This window comes from Pan paniscus, chromosome 2 (genome assembly GCF_029289425.2).
Source record: "Pan paniscus chromosome 2, NHGRI_mPanPan1-v2.0_pri, whole genome shotgun sequence".
Taxonomy (NCBI): Eukaryota; Metazoa; Chordata; class Mammalia; order Primates; family Hominidae; genus Pan; species Pan paniscus.
In genome coordinates, this window is record NC_085926.1 from 36,994,560 (window position 1) to 37,013,088 (window position 18,529).

Sequence of the window (18,529 nt, forward strand, 5' to 3'; positions counted from 1 at the left end):
TCATGGCCTCGGTTATGAACTCAGATATGTGGTTTGGCTTTGAAGCACAGATGGATTTTGTCCGATTTTGGCAGGGAAATGCCTACAGACAGCACTATGGGCATATTTAGGTTAGGGACGAAATGCAAGTTGATTAAGTCCTGATAAGAGGCTGTGAAGAGGTCCAAGAAGCCTCACAATGCCCAATGAAGAAAAGCCCTGTGCTTGGTGCTGCCGCCTCCCTTCCCCGTCCTGCTGGCAGGGCTGCGCTTCAGTAGCTCTGGATGCGTCAGAGCAGTCCATGAACATTCTGTGTGGAAAATCTCTGACTGTTTTAGTGGATTACATTGCTCTCCCTTTCCTCCAGTGCCTCGTTATTCATTATTATTTGATGTTCTCCAGCTTTTAAAATAATCATTTTCCGCCTACGCAGAACATCCTGTAGAGACGTTGAGGTTCCAGTGGGAGCAGAGAGGAATACTTATTCTAAAAATGAAGAAAATAAACCTTTTTTTATGGAGTGGGTGATAGTATTGCAGAACTTCTATAATAGTATGAGAATTCACTTGTGGTGCCAAAGCTTAAAAAAAAAGTATAGTAAAAACATAATGTATAGGCTTATTGCTGTGCTATGACCCATGCCCCGTTTTCTCCAACCTCTCTTGTCCTCACTCTTCCTTTTTGCTGGTGATATTTTTACTTATTTCATGAAAAAAAAGATAACATATACACACACATAGATATATGCACAAGTATATATATATGTGTGCATAACACACATAAACATATACATTGGTAAATTTAAAAACATATTTATGAAATATATGTAGCATCTACAGAAAAACATGAACACTTGTGAGAATAGCATCTGCCTAAAAAATAGGACATCACCATCACCTTTGAGGCTCTTATGTGCTGCTCCCCTGTGCCATTCCCTTCCCTTCTTCCTTAGAGGTGATTACTATTCTAAATTTTGGGATTATTATTTCCTTTTTTTATTATAGTGTTTTAATTACAGTTTTATTACCTGTATTTGTATTCCTAAAAATTTGTTTACTTTTGCAAGCTTTAGATTTTATAAAAGTAGAATTACACTGTAAGTTTAATTTTTCTGTAATTTATATATAGCTACACATATATTCCTAAGATTCATCCATCTTGTTACATATAGCTCTGGTTTACCTTTTCTGTATAATATAGATTCTGCTTCATGAATTTACAGTTCATTCATTCTTCTGTTAAAGGACAGTTGGAGGACTCATATGGCCTCAGTCTCTGTGTCCCCACATGCCACCCTGCTTCCCAGCCTCATATGAGTTGATTGGTGGCCTGGCATACTGGATGAGAAGCTCTAGGTCATATATTTAAGAGAGTTATTGCTGGGTCATAAAATGACAGATTGTTTTCCAGAGGGGTCATATTGATTTAAATTATCACCAACAATTATATTGTCAGATTTTTACCAGTTTGGTGATTGTGAAACAGTGTCTGATGGTAGTTTTTATTTGCATTTTCTTGGTTGAAATAAAGTTAAGTGTATTTCAGCCAGGCGCGTTGGCTCATGCCTATAATCCCAGCACTTTAGGAGGCCAAGGTGGGCGGATCACTTGAGGCCAGGAGTTCAAGACCAGCCCAGCCAACGTGGCAAAACCCCATCTCTACTAAAAATACAAAAATTAGATGGGTATGGTGTCACATGCCTGTAATCCCAGCTACTCAGGAGGCTGAGGCACAAGACTTACTTGAACCCGGGAGATAGATGTTGCAGTGAGCCGAGATTGTACCACTGCACTCCAGCCTGGGCAACAGAGCAATAACTAAATAAATAAGTAATCAATTAATAAGTATATTTCCTCAGCTGTTAAGTACCTGTTCAAGTTTTTTACCCAATATTTGATGGGCTCTTTTTTTGTCTTTCCTAATTAATTTTTGGAGTTTTTGATATATTCTAGATAGTAATGAGTTACATGAAAATATCTTCCCCTAGTTTAGGGATCCTTTAGTAACTTTTTAAAATGAATACTTGTTTTAGGAACAGAAATTCTTAGATTTAATGTAGGCAGATTTTATCAATTTTTCTTTACAGATTGGTTTTGTAGCTTAAGAAATCCTTCCTAACTTTGCAATAATTAAAGATATGCTCTTAGATTGTTTCCTAAAAGACTGATACTTAAGCCTCTAGCCCACCTGGAATTGATTTTCACAGATACTACATTTTTTACTAGTTATAGATTGGCCCCTTCGTAGAGCAAGTCCGATAGCTGCCATTTTTATGGCAGCATGTGCTCACTTAGTGTCTCTGTCAAATTTTGGTAATTCTCACAATATTTCCAACTTTTTCATTATTACTATATCTGTTATGGTGATCTGTGATCACTGATCTTTGGCATTACTATTGTAATTGTTTGGGGCACCATTAAGCTCACTGTCTTATGTGGGCATAAACCATGCCCACATAAGACAGTGAGCTTAATTAATAAATGTGTGTGCTCAGACCCCTCCACTGACTGGGTGTTCACATGTCTTCCTTACTCTCCTCAGGCCTCCTTATTCGTTGAGACGCAATAATATGGAAACTAGGCAAATTAATAACCCCACAGTGTCCACAAGTGTTTAAGTGAAAGGAAGAGGCTGGGCACAATGGCTCACATTTGAGCTCACAAATGAGCCCATGCTCATTTGCCATTCCAAAAATCCCAGGGCCCTTAAGAATTATGCTAACTCTACTCTGCCTCTGCTCTATAAATGGAACAACAAAGCCTAGATGACAGCACATCTTTTTAGAACATGATTTACTGAATATTTTAAGCCCATTGTGGAGATCTACTGCTCAGAAAAAAAGATTCCTTTCAAAAGCCTGTAATCCCAGCACTTTGGGAGGCCAATGCAGGTGGATCACCTGAGGTCAAGAGTTCAAGACCAGCCTGGCCAACATGGTGAAACACGTCTTTATTAAAAATACAAAAATTAGCCAGGCCTGGTGGTAGATGCCTGTAGTCCTGGCTATTCAGGAGGCTGAGGCATGAGAATCACCTGAACCCAGGAGGTGGAGGTTGCAGTGAGCCGATATCATGCCATTGCACTCCAGCCTGGGCACCAGAGTGAGACTACGTCTCAAAAACAAAACAAACAAAAAAAAAAACTGAAAGAAAGAGCTTAATGAGAAAGGCATATTAAAAGCCAGTACAGGTTGAAAGCTAGGCCTCTTGTGCAAGTTAGCCAAGTTATACATGAATGGTAAAGCAAAACAGCTTTATTGCTGTAATAAAGAAAGTTTTAGTGGTCTGGATAGAAGATCAAATCAGTCACAGCATTCCCTTAAGCCAAAGCCTAATCCAGGGTAAAGCCCTAACTTGCTTCAATTCTTTGAAGACTGAGAGCGGTGAGGAAGCTACAGAAGAAAACTTGGAAGCCAGCAGAGATTGATGAGGTTTAAGGGAAGAAGCCACAAGTGCTGATGTAGAAGCTGTAGCAAGTTATCCAAAAGATCTAATTGATGAAGGTGGCTTACACTAAACAACAGATTTTCAATGTAGACAAAACAATCTTCTATTAGAAGGTGTCGTCTATGACTTACATAGTTAAAGAGGAAAAGTCACTGCCTGGCTTCAAAGCTTCAAAAGACAGGTTGACTCTAATAGGTACTAATGCATCTGGTGACTTTAAGTTGAAGCCAGTGCTCATTTGCTATTCCAAAAATCCCAGGGCCCTTAAGAATTATGCTAACTCTACTCTGCCTGTGCTCTATAAATGGAACAACAAAGCCTAGATGACAGCATCTTTTTAGAACATGATTTACTGAATATTTTAAGCCCATTGTTGAGACCTACTGTTCAGAAAAAAAGATTCCTTTCAAAATGTTACTGCTTATTAACAATGTACCTGGTCACCCTAGATCTCTAATGGAGATATATAAGGACATGAACACTAACACAGCATCCATTCTGCAACCCATGGATCAAGGAGTGATACTGACTTTCAAGTCTTATTTAAGAAATACATTTCATAGGGCTCTAGCTGCCATAGATAGTGATTCTTCTGATGGATCTGAGCCAAGTAAATTGAAAACCTCTGGAAAGAATTCATCATTTTAGATGCTCTGAGAAACATTCGAGATTCCTGGGAAGAAGTCAAAATATCAACATTAACAGGAGTTTGGAAGAAATTGCATCCAGCCCTCATGGATAACTTTGAGGGGTTCAAGACTTCAGTGGAGGAAGTAGCTGCAGATGTGGTGGAAATCACAAGAAAATTAGAATTAGAAGTGGAGCCTGAGGATATGACTGAATTGCTGCAATCCCATGATAAAATTTGAACAGATGAGGAGTTGCTTCTTATGGATGAGCATAGAAAGTAGTTTCTTGAGAAAGAACTTAATTCTGGTGAAGATGCTGTTAATATTGTTGAAATGGCAACAAAGGATTTAGAATATTATATAAACTTGGTAAAGCAGCAGCAGGGTTTGAGTGGATTGACACTAGTTTTGGAAGAATTTCTACTGTGAGTAAAATGCTATCAAACAACATGACAAGCTACAGAGAAATCTTTCATGAAAGGAAAAATTCAATTGATGCAGCAAACTTCACTGTTGTCTTATTTCAAGAAATTGCAACAGCTTCCTCAGCCTTCAGCAATCACCACCCTGATCAGTCAACAGCCATCATCAGGGCTAGATCCTCCACCAGCAAAAAGATAACAATTCGCCGACAGCTCAGATGACTGTTACCATTTTTTAGCAAAAACCTTTTTAATTTTATTTATTTATTTATTTATTGGAGACAGAGATTCACTCTGTCGCCCAGGCTGGAGTGCAGTGGCACAATCTCAGCTCACTGCAACCTCCACCTCCCAGGTTCAAGTGACTCTTGTGCCTCAGCCTCCCAAGTAGCTGGGATTATAGGCATGTGCCACCACGCCTGGCGAATTTTTGTATTTTTAGTAGAGGCAGGATTTTACTATGTTGGCCAGGCTCGTCTCGAACTCATGATCTCTGGTGATCTGCCCACCTCGGGTTCCCAAAGTGCTGGTATTATTGGCATGAGCCACTGCACCCGGCCAGCAAAAAAGTGTTTTTAAATTAAGCTACCTACATTGATTTTAGACATAATGCTATTTGCACACTTAATAGATTACAGTGTGGTGTAAACATGAGTTTTATATGCACTGAAAAACAAAAAATTTCACATGACTTGCTTTATTGTGATATTGACTTTATTCCTGTAGTCTGGAACTGAACCTGCAATATCTCAGAGGTATGCCTGTGTCTACTTGTTCTGTGATACTTGTTATTGTCAGTTTGTTTGGATTTACCACATATTATTTGATCATAATTCTTTCCTGTAGATGTTTTATGGTCTGCCTAAACCTTTAGTGGGGCCTTTGATGGCTTAGTCCTTTCAGGCTTAAGACAATAGAGGTTTATTTCTCAGAGTTCTAAAAGCTGGGAAGTCCAAGATCAAGGCACCGACAGATTTAGTGTCTAGTGAAGGCCCGCTTCCTCATACATGGCACCTTCTAGCTGTATCCTTACATAGTGGAAGGGAATAGCTAGCTCTCTGGAGTTTCTTTCAAAAGGGCTAATCCCACTAATCCCAATTATGAGGGAAGACCTAATCACCTCCCAAAGGCCCCACCTCCTAATAGTATCACCTTGGGGGTTAGGATTTAACATTTGAATTTTGTGGGGACACAGACATTCAAACAATAGCCATGGCAAACTTTTTTGCTTTGTCTAATTCACTCTTATTTTGAAAAGTATTTGTGTTGGGTTTAAAACTCCAGATTGGTAATTATTTTTTCTTAGTGCATTGAAGGTAATAGTGTATCATTTTCTGATTTCTACTCTTGCTCTTGAAAATTCAGCTATCAATCTTAATATTTATTACCTATTGAAAATCCAGCTACCAGTCTTATATTTTATTTACTTAGTGAGTAATCTCTTTTCTTTCTGAGTACCTTTAAGATCTCCTTTCAGAAATACCATGTAGTAACCCTGTGTGTCACGTGTGGATTTTGTTGGGCTTGCTAGCTGAGACTTGACAGTTTTCATCACTTCTGGGATATTCTCAGGTATTTTGTCTTCAAAGTCTTCAGATATTGTCCTCTTCCTGCCCTCTCTCCGACTCCTTCTGGAACATGAGTTATGTATTTATTATCTCCCATGTGCATAAGTTATCTTTACATATTTTCAATTTCTTTATCTTTCTGTGCTACATTCTGGATAATTTTGTTGATCTACCTTCCAGTTAATTAGCTTTTTAACTTTGTCAAATCTCTTTTTAAGTCTATCTTGATTTTTCTTTTCAATTATTGTATTTTTCATTTTTAAAAACTTTATGTGCTCTTTTGGAAATCTTGATCCCAGGAGATAGTGGATAGTGTCCTGCTGCTTACTCATGGTTTTAATAGTTCTTGAGCATGCTGAACATACTTATTTTATGTTATTTGCTAATCTTTCCAATTCCTGAAACCTTTACAGATCTCATTCTGTGGATTCTTCTGGATTCTAATTCATGGGGCATTTTTTTTTGTTTTTTGTTAATTCCTCATACTTTATCTGTGGGGAATTACTTGAAGCCTGGGTTGACAATGAAATTCTGCAGAGAGAATTTGCATTTGATTCTACTAGGAAACTGGAGGAACAGTCAGCCCCGATATCAGTTTAAATTAAAATCTCCGCTTAAGGTTTTCAGGCAACCTGCTTAGCATGAATCCTGGCTGGAAAAGCATATGAGGACCAGTTTATGATTACACATTCACAGGGTGTCATGTTTTCTTCCAACACCAATGCTAGAGGTGGCAGTTTTGCTTACTGCCCTTGGAGGGGCAGGGGAGTGGGCATGGGCATAGTAGTATGGTTTTCCTTTTCACTGGGGGTGCAGCCCTTGGAGTCTCAGCTTAATGTGTTGGGGAAGTGGTCTCCTATTAGACTCTCCATTTCAAACCATTCCATGATTTTGTCCTCCTTTTGCCACCTTCTGAGCCTGTAAAAACTAATGTTTGTGATTCCTGAGGTTTCTCTAATGTTTTTTGATAAAGTTGACCTCAGAGATCTCGTTACCTCTCTGAGTTCCTGCTTTGTCTTAGATTTTGATCCTTGAGTGTTCTTTAATCTTTTAGCAATTCCTTGTTGCATGTTAAAAGATTAGTTATATTTTATTCCTCATTTGTGTTCGTTTTCACCAGGATGCTCAATTCAGGCTTCTTTGCTTACTTGGTGTCTCTAGTTCTGGTGCCTGGTGCTTTGGTCAATGAAGTGGGGTTGGTAGGATTCTATTACTTACCTGTTTTTTGGTTTTATTTTTTGTTTTGCAGTTCTCCGGGAGATGTTGCATAACCACTCCTTCGTGGGCTGTGTGAATCCTCAGTGGGCCTTGGCACAGCATCAAACCAAGTTATACCTTCTCAACACCACCAAGCTTAGGTAAATCAGCTGAGTGTGTGAACAAGCAGAGCTACTACAACAATGGTCCAGGGAGCACAGGCACAAAAGCTAAGGAGAGCAGCATGAGGTAGTTGGGAGGGCACAGGCTTTGGAGTCAGACACATGTGGTTTCAAATCCAAGTTCGACCATTTCCCATTTATTTGACTGTAGACAAGTTACATTCCTAAACTACGTCTCAGATTTCTCATCTGTAAGTTGTGGTATTACTAGTTAACATGCAGGGGTTTTGTTTGTTTGTTTGGGTAAGAAATAACCCAAGAAGCCTAGTCCTTGGTAGTTGCTCAGTGCCCTATAAATGTTGTGAACCAGGTGGTGAGGGTTTGGTGCTGCTAGAGAATTCTGGTATCTGCTCTGTGCAACAGAGTACTGTAGGTGATGCAAGAGAAAGAAGACCTGATGCCTTCTTTCCTCCCAGCTTTGAGAATGGAGCAAAGGCCTACCCCAGCCACCAAGTGAGCCAGTGGGCTTGATCAGCACAGGAAAGGTGACCCCGGCAGTTTCATTTGACTATTGCATGGCTGGCAACATTTCTATTGATTGTTTCCAGGGACCTTGGCGGATGAGCTCCTGTTGAGTCTAGCATCTCTGTTAAATCTGTTCTCAAATAGGTAATGCATATGGGAGGATGCTGCCACCTTGCATCTACTAGACATCACCTATCTACTGTGAGACTCTCCCTCTAAGCCCTGCTGTGGCCTCAGAGTGCTTATTGGCCCTGTGAGTGGGGCAGCCACTATACATTGCATGGAGTTGGTACATGAGATAGAAACCTATTCGCCATCCCTTGAAACTGCCCCAGTCCAGAAGCTTCCTGTTAGCACATGTACCTCCTTGTATGTATTCAGAACTCATTCCATCTAGGCTTGGAAACCCGTTTGGTGCAACTCTGTTCAAGTTCCATTGTCTGCTTTGAGAATGCTTGGGCTTGTATAGTGAGCTGTCACTTTTTAATTTGTTAGGAATTCTACTCCCCTTGCTTTTTCTTTTCCAGCATGTTTAAGGGAATGACCTCCAAGGCCCCAGATCACAGTTGTATTCATGTTCTTTCATCTCACAGATACAATCCAGGCCAGTCCCAGATTTGCAGCTGTTAATAAATGTGAATGGTTTTCTAGTAAGGGGGTAGAAAAACATAGGGAGAGAACCGGGTTCAGAGTTCAATATCTGGATTCAAGTCCTTCCTTTAGCACTTTACTAACTGATGTAGAATAAGTCAGCTACTCAATAGGTGCCTCAGTTTCCCCACCAAAATGCAGACATAGAAGGTGCTTTGTCTGCTTTGATGAGAAGTCTTTAAGCAAGTCTATGGGGTTCAATGTGTTTTAAGAACTATAAAGTACCATATAAATGTGGCCTTTATTCCCATTGTGTTTTTGGAAGTAATTCAATATAGTGTGTACTTCATAGCTGCTTTTGGACTATTGCCAGCCAGTGTATCATCCTAAACTACATGTCAGCATAGTATAATCCTGCCTTAGGTCTACTTTTGATTATTTAGGAAGACTCCCTGCCCTTCCTATACATTTCACATAATTCTTAATAAGTTGTAAAAAAAAAAAAGTGATCTATAGGATTCTTTGTAAGTGGGGGAAAGGTAAGCAGACAAAAAGTTTTTAAATCTTACTGCAGAGTGTCAGGAACCTTTTATAGCACCAGACAGGTAGGGACAGAACATGAGTGGCAGCAAGCCAGACTTGGTCTTAGTGCTCTAACCTGTCTGTTAGAGGCTGGCCAGTCAGACCCCTGGTTGAAGACGTTGGGAATCCCAGCTCTTTGGAGGGGTAAGAGATTTTGTTAGACTGTTAACCAGATTCCACAGCCAGGCAGAACTATTTCTGTCTCATCCATGTTTCAGGGATTACTTCTCCCATTTTGTCCCAACTGGTTGTATCTCAAGCATGAATTCAGCTTTTCCTTAAAGTTGCTTCATTTTTATTTTCAGTGAAGAACTGTTCTACCAGATACTCATTTATGATTTTGCCAATTTTGGTGTTCTCAGGTTATCGGTAAGTTTAGATCCTTTTCACTTCTGAAATTTCAACTGATCGTTTCTGAAAATAATAGCTCTCCACTAATATCTTATTTGTAGTATGTTAAATTTTTCTAAAACTTCTAAGGATAGTTGCTGTATTGTATGATTTGCATATGGAGGTATCTATAAGAAGTTTTATACTTTTTAGCAAAATAGTCATTTGGTAGCCAACTTAAACAAATGTTTATTAGTATAGAAGTTAATAATATCTACTGATACTCGGCCGGGTGCGGTGGCTCATGCCTGTAATCCCACCACTTTGGGAGGCTGAGGCGGGCAGATGATTTGAGGTCAGGAGTTCAAGACCAGCCTGACCAATATGATGAAACCCTGTCTCTACTAAATTACAAATATTAGCAGGGTATGGTGGTGGGCGCCTGTAATCCCAGCTACTCAGGAGGCTAAGGCAGGAGAATCATTTGAACCCAGGAGGCAGAGGTTGCAATGAGCTGAGATCACGCCACTGCACTCCAGCCTGGGCAACAGAGCAAGATTCCCTCAAAAAAATAAATATCTACTGACACTTAATACTTGGAAAGGGATAAAAATAAACATTGTCTAAAGCTGTGGTCCAAACACAACCCTTGCCAACAATTTTAGTCCATTTCTTCCAAGACTTTTTTTTTTTCTATGCCTTTTGTGAAAACTGTCAAAAACTTTTTCAATGCTGAATTTTAGTTCTGAGTTAAAAATCATACTACCTGTTTATATGGTTTCATATCCACTTTTTTCATGTGATATACTCTACAAAAAGCCTGCTGAGATTTTGATTGGGATTATGTTGAATCTAGATCAATTTAGGGTGAAAAACTTTTGTTAGATAAATCCCTTAGTATTTCACATTTTTTAATGCTAAATGGCATTTTTCAAAAATTTTCTTTTTTCTTTTCTTTTTTGAGACAGAGTCTTGCTCTGTTGCCCAGGCTGGAGTGCAATGGCAAAATCTTGGTTCACTGCAACCTCCGCCTCCTGGGTTCAAGCGATTCTCAAACTGCCTCAGCCTCCCAAGTAGCTGGGATTACAGGCATGTGCCACCACGCCCGGCTAATTTTTTAAACTATTTATAGTAGAGAGGGGGTTTCACCATGTTGGCCAGGCTGGTCTTGAACTCCTGACCTCAGGTGATCTGCCCACCTTGGCTTCCCAAAGTGCTGGGATTACAGGTGTGAGCCACTGCGCCTGGCCTCAAATTTTTTTTTTTTTTTTTTTTTTTTTTTTAAGAGACAGGGGTCTCACTCTTGCCTAGGCTGGAGTGCAGTGGCATGATCATAGGTCACTGAAGCTTTGAACTCCTAGGCTCAAGTAGCTAGGAATACAAGTGTGTACCACTACACCTGGCTAATTTTTTTAAAAAAATTTTTTTCGTAGAAACGGGAGTCTTGTGTTACCAAGGCTAATCTCAAACTCATGGCCTCAAGTGATACTCTTGCCTCAGCCTCCCAGAGTGCTAGGATTGTAGGCATGAGTTACTTCACCCAGCCAAAAAACTTCAATTTCCTGTTGTTTATTTGCTAGTATATAGAAATACGTATAGTTTTGTACATTGATGCTGTATCTTGCAACCTTGTTAAACTCACTTACTAGTTCTAGTAGATTTTTTGTAGATTCTATCAGATTTTCTATATATGTATCATGTCTTCTGAGAATAAAGAAACTTTTACTTCTTGCTGTGCAAACTGAACACCTTTTCTTTCTTTCTTTCTTTTTTTAAGACGGAGTTTTGCTCTTGTCACCCAGGCTGGAGTGCAGTGGCTGGATCTCGGCTTACTGCAACCTCCACCTCCTGGGTTCAGGCAATTCTCCTGCCTCAGCCTCCTGAGTAGCTGGGATTACAGGCGCTGGCCACCACGCCCGGCTAATTTTTTTGTATTTTTAGTAGAGATGGGGTTTCACCATGTGGCCGAGCTGGTCTTGAACTCCTGACCTCAGGTAATCTGCCTGTCTCGGCCTCCCAAAGTGCTGGGATTACAGGCGTGAATTACTGCGCCCGGCTGCCTTTTATTTCTTTCTCTTGACTGACTGCCACTGGCTAGAGCCTCCAATACAATGTTGAATAGAAGTGGTAAGAATGGGCCAGGCATGGTGGCTCATGCCTCTAATCCTAGCACTTTGGGAGAGTATGGTGGGCAGGTTACTTGAGGCCAGGAGTTTGAGATCAGCCTGGCCAACATGGTGAAACTCTGTCTCTATTAAAAATACAAAATATAGTTGGGTGTGGCAGTCCACGTCTGTAATCCCAGCTACTTGGGTGGCTGAGGCATGAGAATCACTTGAACCCAGGAGGCAGAGGTTGCAGTGAGCCAAGAATGCACCACTGCACTCCAGCCTGGGCAACACACACACACACACATATGAAAAACGAAGTGGTAAGAATGGAAATCCTTCTCTTCTTCCTGATCTAAGGGGGAAAGGGGAAAGTTACAAAACATTCAGTATGCTGTTAGCCATATAGGTTTTTTTGTAGATGCCCATTATGAGGTTGAGGAAGTTCCCTCTGTTCCTTATTTGCTAGAGATTTTATTTAGGATTGGATGTTGAATTTTTTTCAAATGCTTTTTTTTGCACCTACTGAGATAATCATATGATTTTTCTTTTATAGTTTGTTAATATAGTGAATTACATTGATTTTCTTATGTTAAACCAATCTTTGCATTCCTGGGATGAACTCTGCTTGGTTATAATATATAATCCTTTTTATTTATTATGGGATTTGATTTGCTAAAATTTTTATTATAATTATTTTATCTGTGCTCATGAATGTTACTAGTTTATAGTTTTCTTTTAGTCTTTGGTTTTTGTATCAGGGTAATGCTGGCCTCATAGAATGAGTTGGTAAGTATCCCCTCCTTTTCCATTTTCTGAAAGAGTTTTGTGTAGAATTGATGTTAAAATTATTGCTTAATGTTTGGTAGAACTCAACAGTGAAGCCATCTGGGCGTGGAGATTTTCTTCATGGGAAGGTTTTTAACTGCAAATTCTATTTCTTTAATAGTATAGAGCTATTCAGGTTATCTGTTTCTTCTTAGGTAAGCTTTGGTATTTTGTTTCTTTGAAGAAATTTGTCCCATTTAATCTAAATTTTTAAATTTACTGACATAAAGTTATTTATAATATTTCTTATTCTTTTATTATCTATGGATCTCTTGGTGACATAACCTCTCTCATTCCTAATATTGGTAATTTCAGGCTTTTCTTTTTAACTTGGTCAGTCTGGCTAGAGGTTTATCAATTTTATTGATCTTCTCAAAGAACTAACTTTTGGTTTCATAGATTTTTCTTTTCTATTTTCTATTTCATTGATATCTGCTCTGACTTTTAATCTTTCTTATACCTATTTTGGTTTAATTTGTCTTCTGTTTCACATTTCTTTTTTTTTTTTTTTTTTTTTTTTGAGACAGAGTCTTGCTCTGTCGCCCAGGCTGGAGTGCAGTACAGTGGTGCGATCTTGGCTCACTGTAACCTCAGCCTTCCAGGTTCAAGCGATTCCTGTTTCTAAGCCTCCCAAGTAGCTGAGATTACAGGCATGCACCACCAGCTAATTTTTGTATTTTTAGTAGAGATGGGGTTGCACTGTGTTGGCCAGGCTGGTCTCAAACTCCTGCCCTCAGGTGATCCACCTGCCTTGGCCTCCCAGAGTGCTGGGATTACAGGTGTGAGCCACTGTGGCTGGCCTGTTTCACATTTCTTAAGGTAGAAGCTGAGGTCACGGATTTGAGACCTTTCTTCTTTTCTAATACAGGTGTTAAGTGCTACAAATATCCCTTAAGCACTGCTTCAACAGCATCCCACAAATTTTGATAGTTTGTTTTCATTTTCATTCAGTTCAAAATACCTTCTAATTTCCCTTTTGATTTCTTCTTTGACCTACAGGTTTTTTAGAACTGTGTTATTTAGTTTCCAATCTCTTGAGGATTTTTAAAACAATATGTTATTGATTTCTAATTTATTTCCATCTCAGTCAAAGAACATACTTGCCTTTTTTTATACATTTATTGAAACTTTATGGCCCAGAATATGGTCTGTGTTGGTAAATGTTCCATGTGTACTTGAAAATAATTTGTATTCTGATCTCATTGAGTTGAATGTTCTAGGTATATCAAGTTGATAGTGATGCCCAAGTCTCCTGTATCTTTACTGATTTTCTGCCTGTTCTGTTATTGAGAAAGGGGTATTGAAACTTCCAACTATAATTATGATTTGTCTGTTCTCTTTGCAGTTCTCTTAGTTTTTGCCTTCATATATATATACATATATATGTATATATATGATTTTTTTTTTTTTGAGATGGAGTCTTGCTCTGTTGCCCAGGCTGGAGTGCAGTGCTGTGATCTCGGCTCACTGCAAGCTCCGCCTCCCAGGTTCACGCCATTCTTCTGCCTCAGCCTCCCGAATAGCTGGGACTACAGGCGCCCACCACCACGCCCAGCTAATTTTTTGTATTTTTAGTAGAGACAGGGTTTCACCATGTTAGCAAGGATGGTCTTGATCTGACCTCGTGATCCGCCCAGCTTAGCCTCCCAAAGTGCTGGGATTACAGGCATGAGCCACCGCGCCCAGCCCATATATTTTAAAGCTCTGTTATTGGGTACATAAACATTTAGGATTGTTATATCCTTTTGATAATGGACTCTTCTATTATGAAAAGATAATGTACTGTGGGTTTATAACATATGTAAAAGTATGAGTAACATATTATCAGAAGGGGAGAAATGGAAGATAACTTAGGCATCTTAATTTTAAGCATAGTTTTCCCTTTGTTTCTGCATTAGATGATTTACCTGAAATGTCATTCAATTTAACTTACTCTCCATCCTCACCCACCCAGCTTTAGTTATGAGGCAGTAGAAAGAAATGATCTGCCTGTGGTTTTCTAGAAATACGAAAGTTGAGTCCTTAAGGCTACACAGAAGGAAAGTACCTCCCCAGGGCTTCACCCTTCCCATCCTTTCAGCAGGCTTTTTATCTGTCGTATCTTCTCTGTTGAAATGGCCATTGACAAGAGGAGGAAAGGGGTTTTGTTGTGGATTGTTCAGGCACTTCCTTTGGGGTATATGGGGGATGAGTGTTACATTTGTGGTTTCTCACCTGCTATTCTGATAGTGGATTCTTGGGAATTCAGGCTTCATTTGGATGCTCCGTTAAAGCTTGCTCCTTCATGTTCTTGCTTCTTCCTAGGAGCCAGCACCGCTCTTTGACCTCGCCATGCTTGCCTTAGATAGTCCAGAGAGTGGCTGGACAGAGGAAGATGGTCCCAAAGAAGGACTTGCTGAATACATTGTTGAGTTTCTGAAGAAGAAGGCTGAGATGCTTGCAGACTATTTCTCTTTGGAAATTGATGAGGTGTGACAGCCATTCTTATACTTCTGTTGTATTCTTCAAATAAAATTTCCAGCCGGGTGCGGTGGCTCATGACTGTAATCCCAGCACTTTGGGAGGCTGAGGTGGGCAGATAACTTGGGGTCAGGAGTTCAAAACCAGCTGGCCAACATGATGAAACCCCGTCTCTACTAAAAAAATAGAAAAATTAGCCAGGCGTGGTGGCGGGCACCTGTAATCCAAGCTGCTCAGGAGGCTGAGGCAGAAGAATCACTTAAACCCAAGAAGTAGAAGTTGCAGTGAGCCGAGATTGCATCACTGCACTCTAGCCTAGGCGACAGCGAGACTGCGTCTCAAAAAAAAAAAAAAAAAAAAAACATTCCAAGGTCAGGACTAGGCCTCCCCTCAGAAGCAGCAAGTGACATATGTGACATCCTCTCCACTCCCTATTTGCATTTCTAGGTTACATAAACTGTACTACTATCCATGCATGCCTACTCTTGTTCCCAGGGTGAAGGACCCAGACATGGAGAGCCGAATCCCTGCAGGCCATTATAAATGAGATTATGCCATTTGCTCCCATTTCTTCTTATTCCTTCATTTTTGGGGCTCTCCATCTTGATGTGTTCTTTGGATCGTGAACAGATCCAAAGAAAAGGTTGTTCTGCCGTGCTGTTTGTCAGGATGAAAAACTCTTTTTAAGTGTTTAGGTCTGCCCCCAGTGCCCAGCCCAATCAAGTAACGTGGTCACCCAGAGTGGCAGATAGGAGCACAAGGCCTGGGAAAGCACTGGAGAAATGGGATTTGTTTAAACTATGACAGCATTATTTCTTGTTCCCTTGTCCTTTTTCCTGCAAGCAGGAAGGGAACCTGATTGGATTACCCCTTCTGATTGACAACTATGTGCCCCCTTTGGAGGGACTGCCTATCTTCATTCTTCGACTAGCCACTGAGGTCAGTGATCAAGCAGATACTAAGCATTTCGGTACGTGCATGTGTGCTGGAGGGAAAGGGCAAATGACCACCCTTTGATCTGGAATGATAAAGATGATAAGGGTGGGATAGCTGAAGGCCTGCTCTCATCCCCACTAATATTCATCCCCAGCAATATTCAGCAGTCCCATTTATAGTTTTAACGCCTAAAGTATCACATTTCGTTTTTTAGCTTTAAGTAGTCTGTGATCTCCGTTTAGAATGAGAATGTTTAAATTCGTACCTATTTTGAGGTATTGAATTCTTTGGACCAGGTGAATTGGGACGAAGAAAAGGAATGTTTTGAAAGCCTCAGTAAAGAATGCGCTATGTTCTACTCCATCCGGAAGCAGTACATATCTGAGGAGTCGACCCTCTCAGGCCAGCAGGTACAGTGGTGATGCACACTGGCACCCCAGGACTAGGACAGGACCTCATACAATCTTTAGGAGATGAAACTGCCCATCTCTAAAATTTCGGGATTTCTTTGTACCCAACAAGGTTCAAACACAACAGTCAGCTTTTATTCATGATTTTTACTTCCATCTGCTGATGTAGAACATACCTCCAGAGTGACCTCAGAAATTGTCAAATGTGAAAACACAAGCCATCACAGTGAGAAATGGGAGGTTGAGTTAGATTGTCTAAGGCTGGAGAGTCCATATACTCCCACTGTTAGCTCTGAAGTGTGTAGCCAGTCTTCAGATTCTGGGTCAGTTGCCTCAGTCTCTCTTAGCTTTTGCCTTACTCTTTATCCGACCACTGCCCTGCCAGGAAAACAAGGCTCTATAACTCCTCTTACAGGTCAGCTTGACACAAAAAGGGTGCCTGGATTCCTAATGTTTCATTGTCACTTTTCCCAGTCAGATGATAATGCTTTTCAAATCAACATATATTTTGGGGGAGGTTGGAAGGGAGAGTTGAAATATTCTAAGAATCAAAGAGTAGCCCACTTTAATCAGAGTATGACCCCTGATTGCTCACAGTCATCTCCTGAGCAGTGTGAGCGAGTTTCAGATGAGGAGGCTGAAGGCCAGTCAGGCATGCTCGAGGATTCCAAGTCTGTAGGTGGGAGGGCAGAGATTTAGTCCTGTTGGCCAAAGCCTCTAGGGAATTTCTCACTCCAGTGGAGAAGGCAACACACTTACCAAACTGTGTGGAAACTATCTCATTTGATTAGAAATTTTACCTCAAGAAAAGGAAGGACAGTTGAGAAAGAACATTTTCTTACACATGAGACAGCTAAGGCTTACAAGAAAGAGAGGAATAATGAGGCAAAATAATCCTCATTAATATTTTCATTCCTCCCCTGGGGATTAGAACTACTTTCAGACCCGATTTTAATGGTAAGTTAGGTACTTCCTACAGTTGCCATCCAAATATCAGTCAGGATCAGACATGATGTTAGCTCCTGCTACAGTAAAACCATTTTCTCCCTGAATGAAAACAAAGGTTCCACAGGAGACAGTCCCACAGAGCAGTGGCTTCTTTTCCTCCCTTTAAAACCTCATGTTGGCTGGAAACAGTGGCTCACACCTGTAATCCCAGCATTTTAGGAGGCTGAGGTGGGAAGATGGCTTAAGCCCAGGAGTTTGAGGCTGTAGAGCTATGATCACACCACTGCCCTTCAGCCTGGGTGACAGAGCAAGACCTTGTCTCTAAATAAACAAACAAACAAAAAATCCTCTTGTGTTCAGGCCTGTGGGATCCCCTGAGAGGCTGGCCTACAAGATCCACTTCAAAAGCCCTAGATAACACCAAGTCTTTCCAGACCCAGTGCACATCCCATCAGCCAGGACACCAGTGTATGTTGGGATGCAAACAGGGAGGCTTATGACATCTAATGTGTTTTCCAGAGTGAAGTGCCTGGCTCCATTCCAAACTCCTGGAAGTGGACTGTGGAACACATTGTCTATAAAGCCTTGCGCTCACACATTCTGCCTCCTAAACATTTCACAGAAGATGGAAATATCCTGCAGCTTGCTAACCTGCCTGATCTATACAAAGTCTTTGAGAGGTGTTAAATATGGTTATTTATGCACTGTGGGATGTGTTCTTCTTTCTCTGTATTCCGATACAAAGTGTTGTATCAAAGTGTGATATACAAAGTGTACCAACATAAGTGTTGGTAGCACTTAAGACTTACACTTGCCTTCTGATAGTATTCCTTTATACACAGTGGATTGATTATAAATAAATAGTCAGATGTGTCTTAACATAATTTCTTATTTAATTTTATTATGTATATATTGTGTCAGTTCAGATGCCAAAAAGAGGTCTTGAACATGTCACAGGCTCTGATGGCACTGACCATGGAGAAAGCTTGATTTGGTCATCTGGTGTCTACAATAACCAAAGCTAATTATTAAGGAAAAAAACTTGAAGAAAGAAAATAGTCCTTACTTCATCTATAATGAGTTTTTTGTTTTTTGTTGTGAGACGGAGTCTTGCTTTGTTGCCCAGGCTGGAGTGCAGTGGCGCGATATTGGCTCACTGCAACCTCCGCTTACCGGGTTCAAGCAATTCTCCTGCCTCAGCTTCCTGAGTAGCTGGGATTACAGGCACCTGCCACCACGCCCGGCTAATTTTTGTATTTTTAGTAGAGATGTGGTTTCACGATGCTGGCCAAGCTGGTCTCAAACTCCTGACCTCAGGTGATTCTCCCACCTCAGCCTCCCAAAGTAAGTGCTGGGATTACAGGCATGAGCCACTGCGGCCGGCATTAAGTATGAGTGTTTAAGTTAGCCCACTTTGTTAATGACTATGAGTACTAATAGCTTAAGAT

The 18,529-nt window shown here is 40.5% G+C and overlaps 1 protein-coding gene across 6 annotated transcripts in view; it reads left to right on the forward strand.

Moving 5' to 3' along the window:
* MLH1 (mutL homolog 1) overlaps window positions 1-17,960 on the forward strand; it is a 57,776-nt gene extending 39,816 nt beyond the window's left edge. For all 6 annotated transcript variants that reach the window (XM_003826110.5, XM_008951571.5, XM_063602242.1 and 3 more), the window contains 6 exons: window positions 7,294-7,402; window positions 9,367-9,430; window positions 14,632-14,796; window positions 15,634-15,726; window positions 16,020-16,133; window positions 17,601-17,960. In XM_003826110.5, coding sequence (XP_003826158.2) covers window positions 7,294-7,402; window positions 9,367-9,430; window positions 14,632-14,796; window positions 15,634-15,726; window positions 16,020-16,133; window positions 17,601-17,768 — 713 coding nt within the window. In that variant the 3' untranslated portion in view covers window positions 17,769-17,960. The remainder of the gene's footprint in view (window positions 1-7,293; window positions 7,403-9,366; window positions 9,431-14,631; window positions 14,797-15,633; window positions 15,727-16,019; window positions 16,134-17,600) is intronic.
* The last annotated feature ends 569 nt before the right edge of the window (window positions 17,961-18,529 follow it).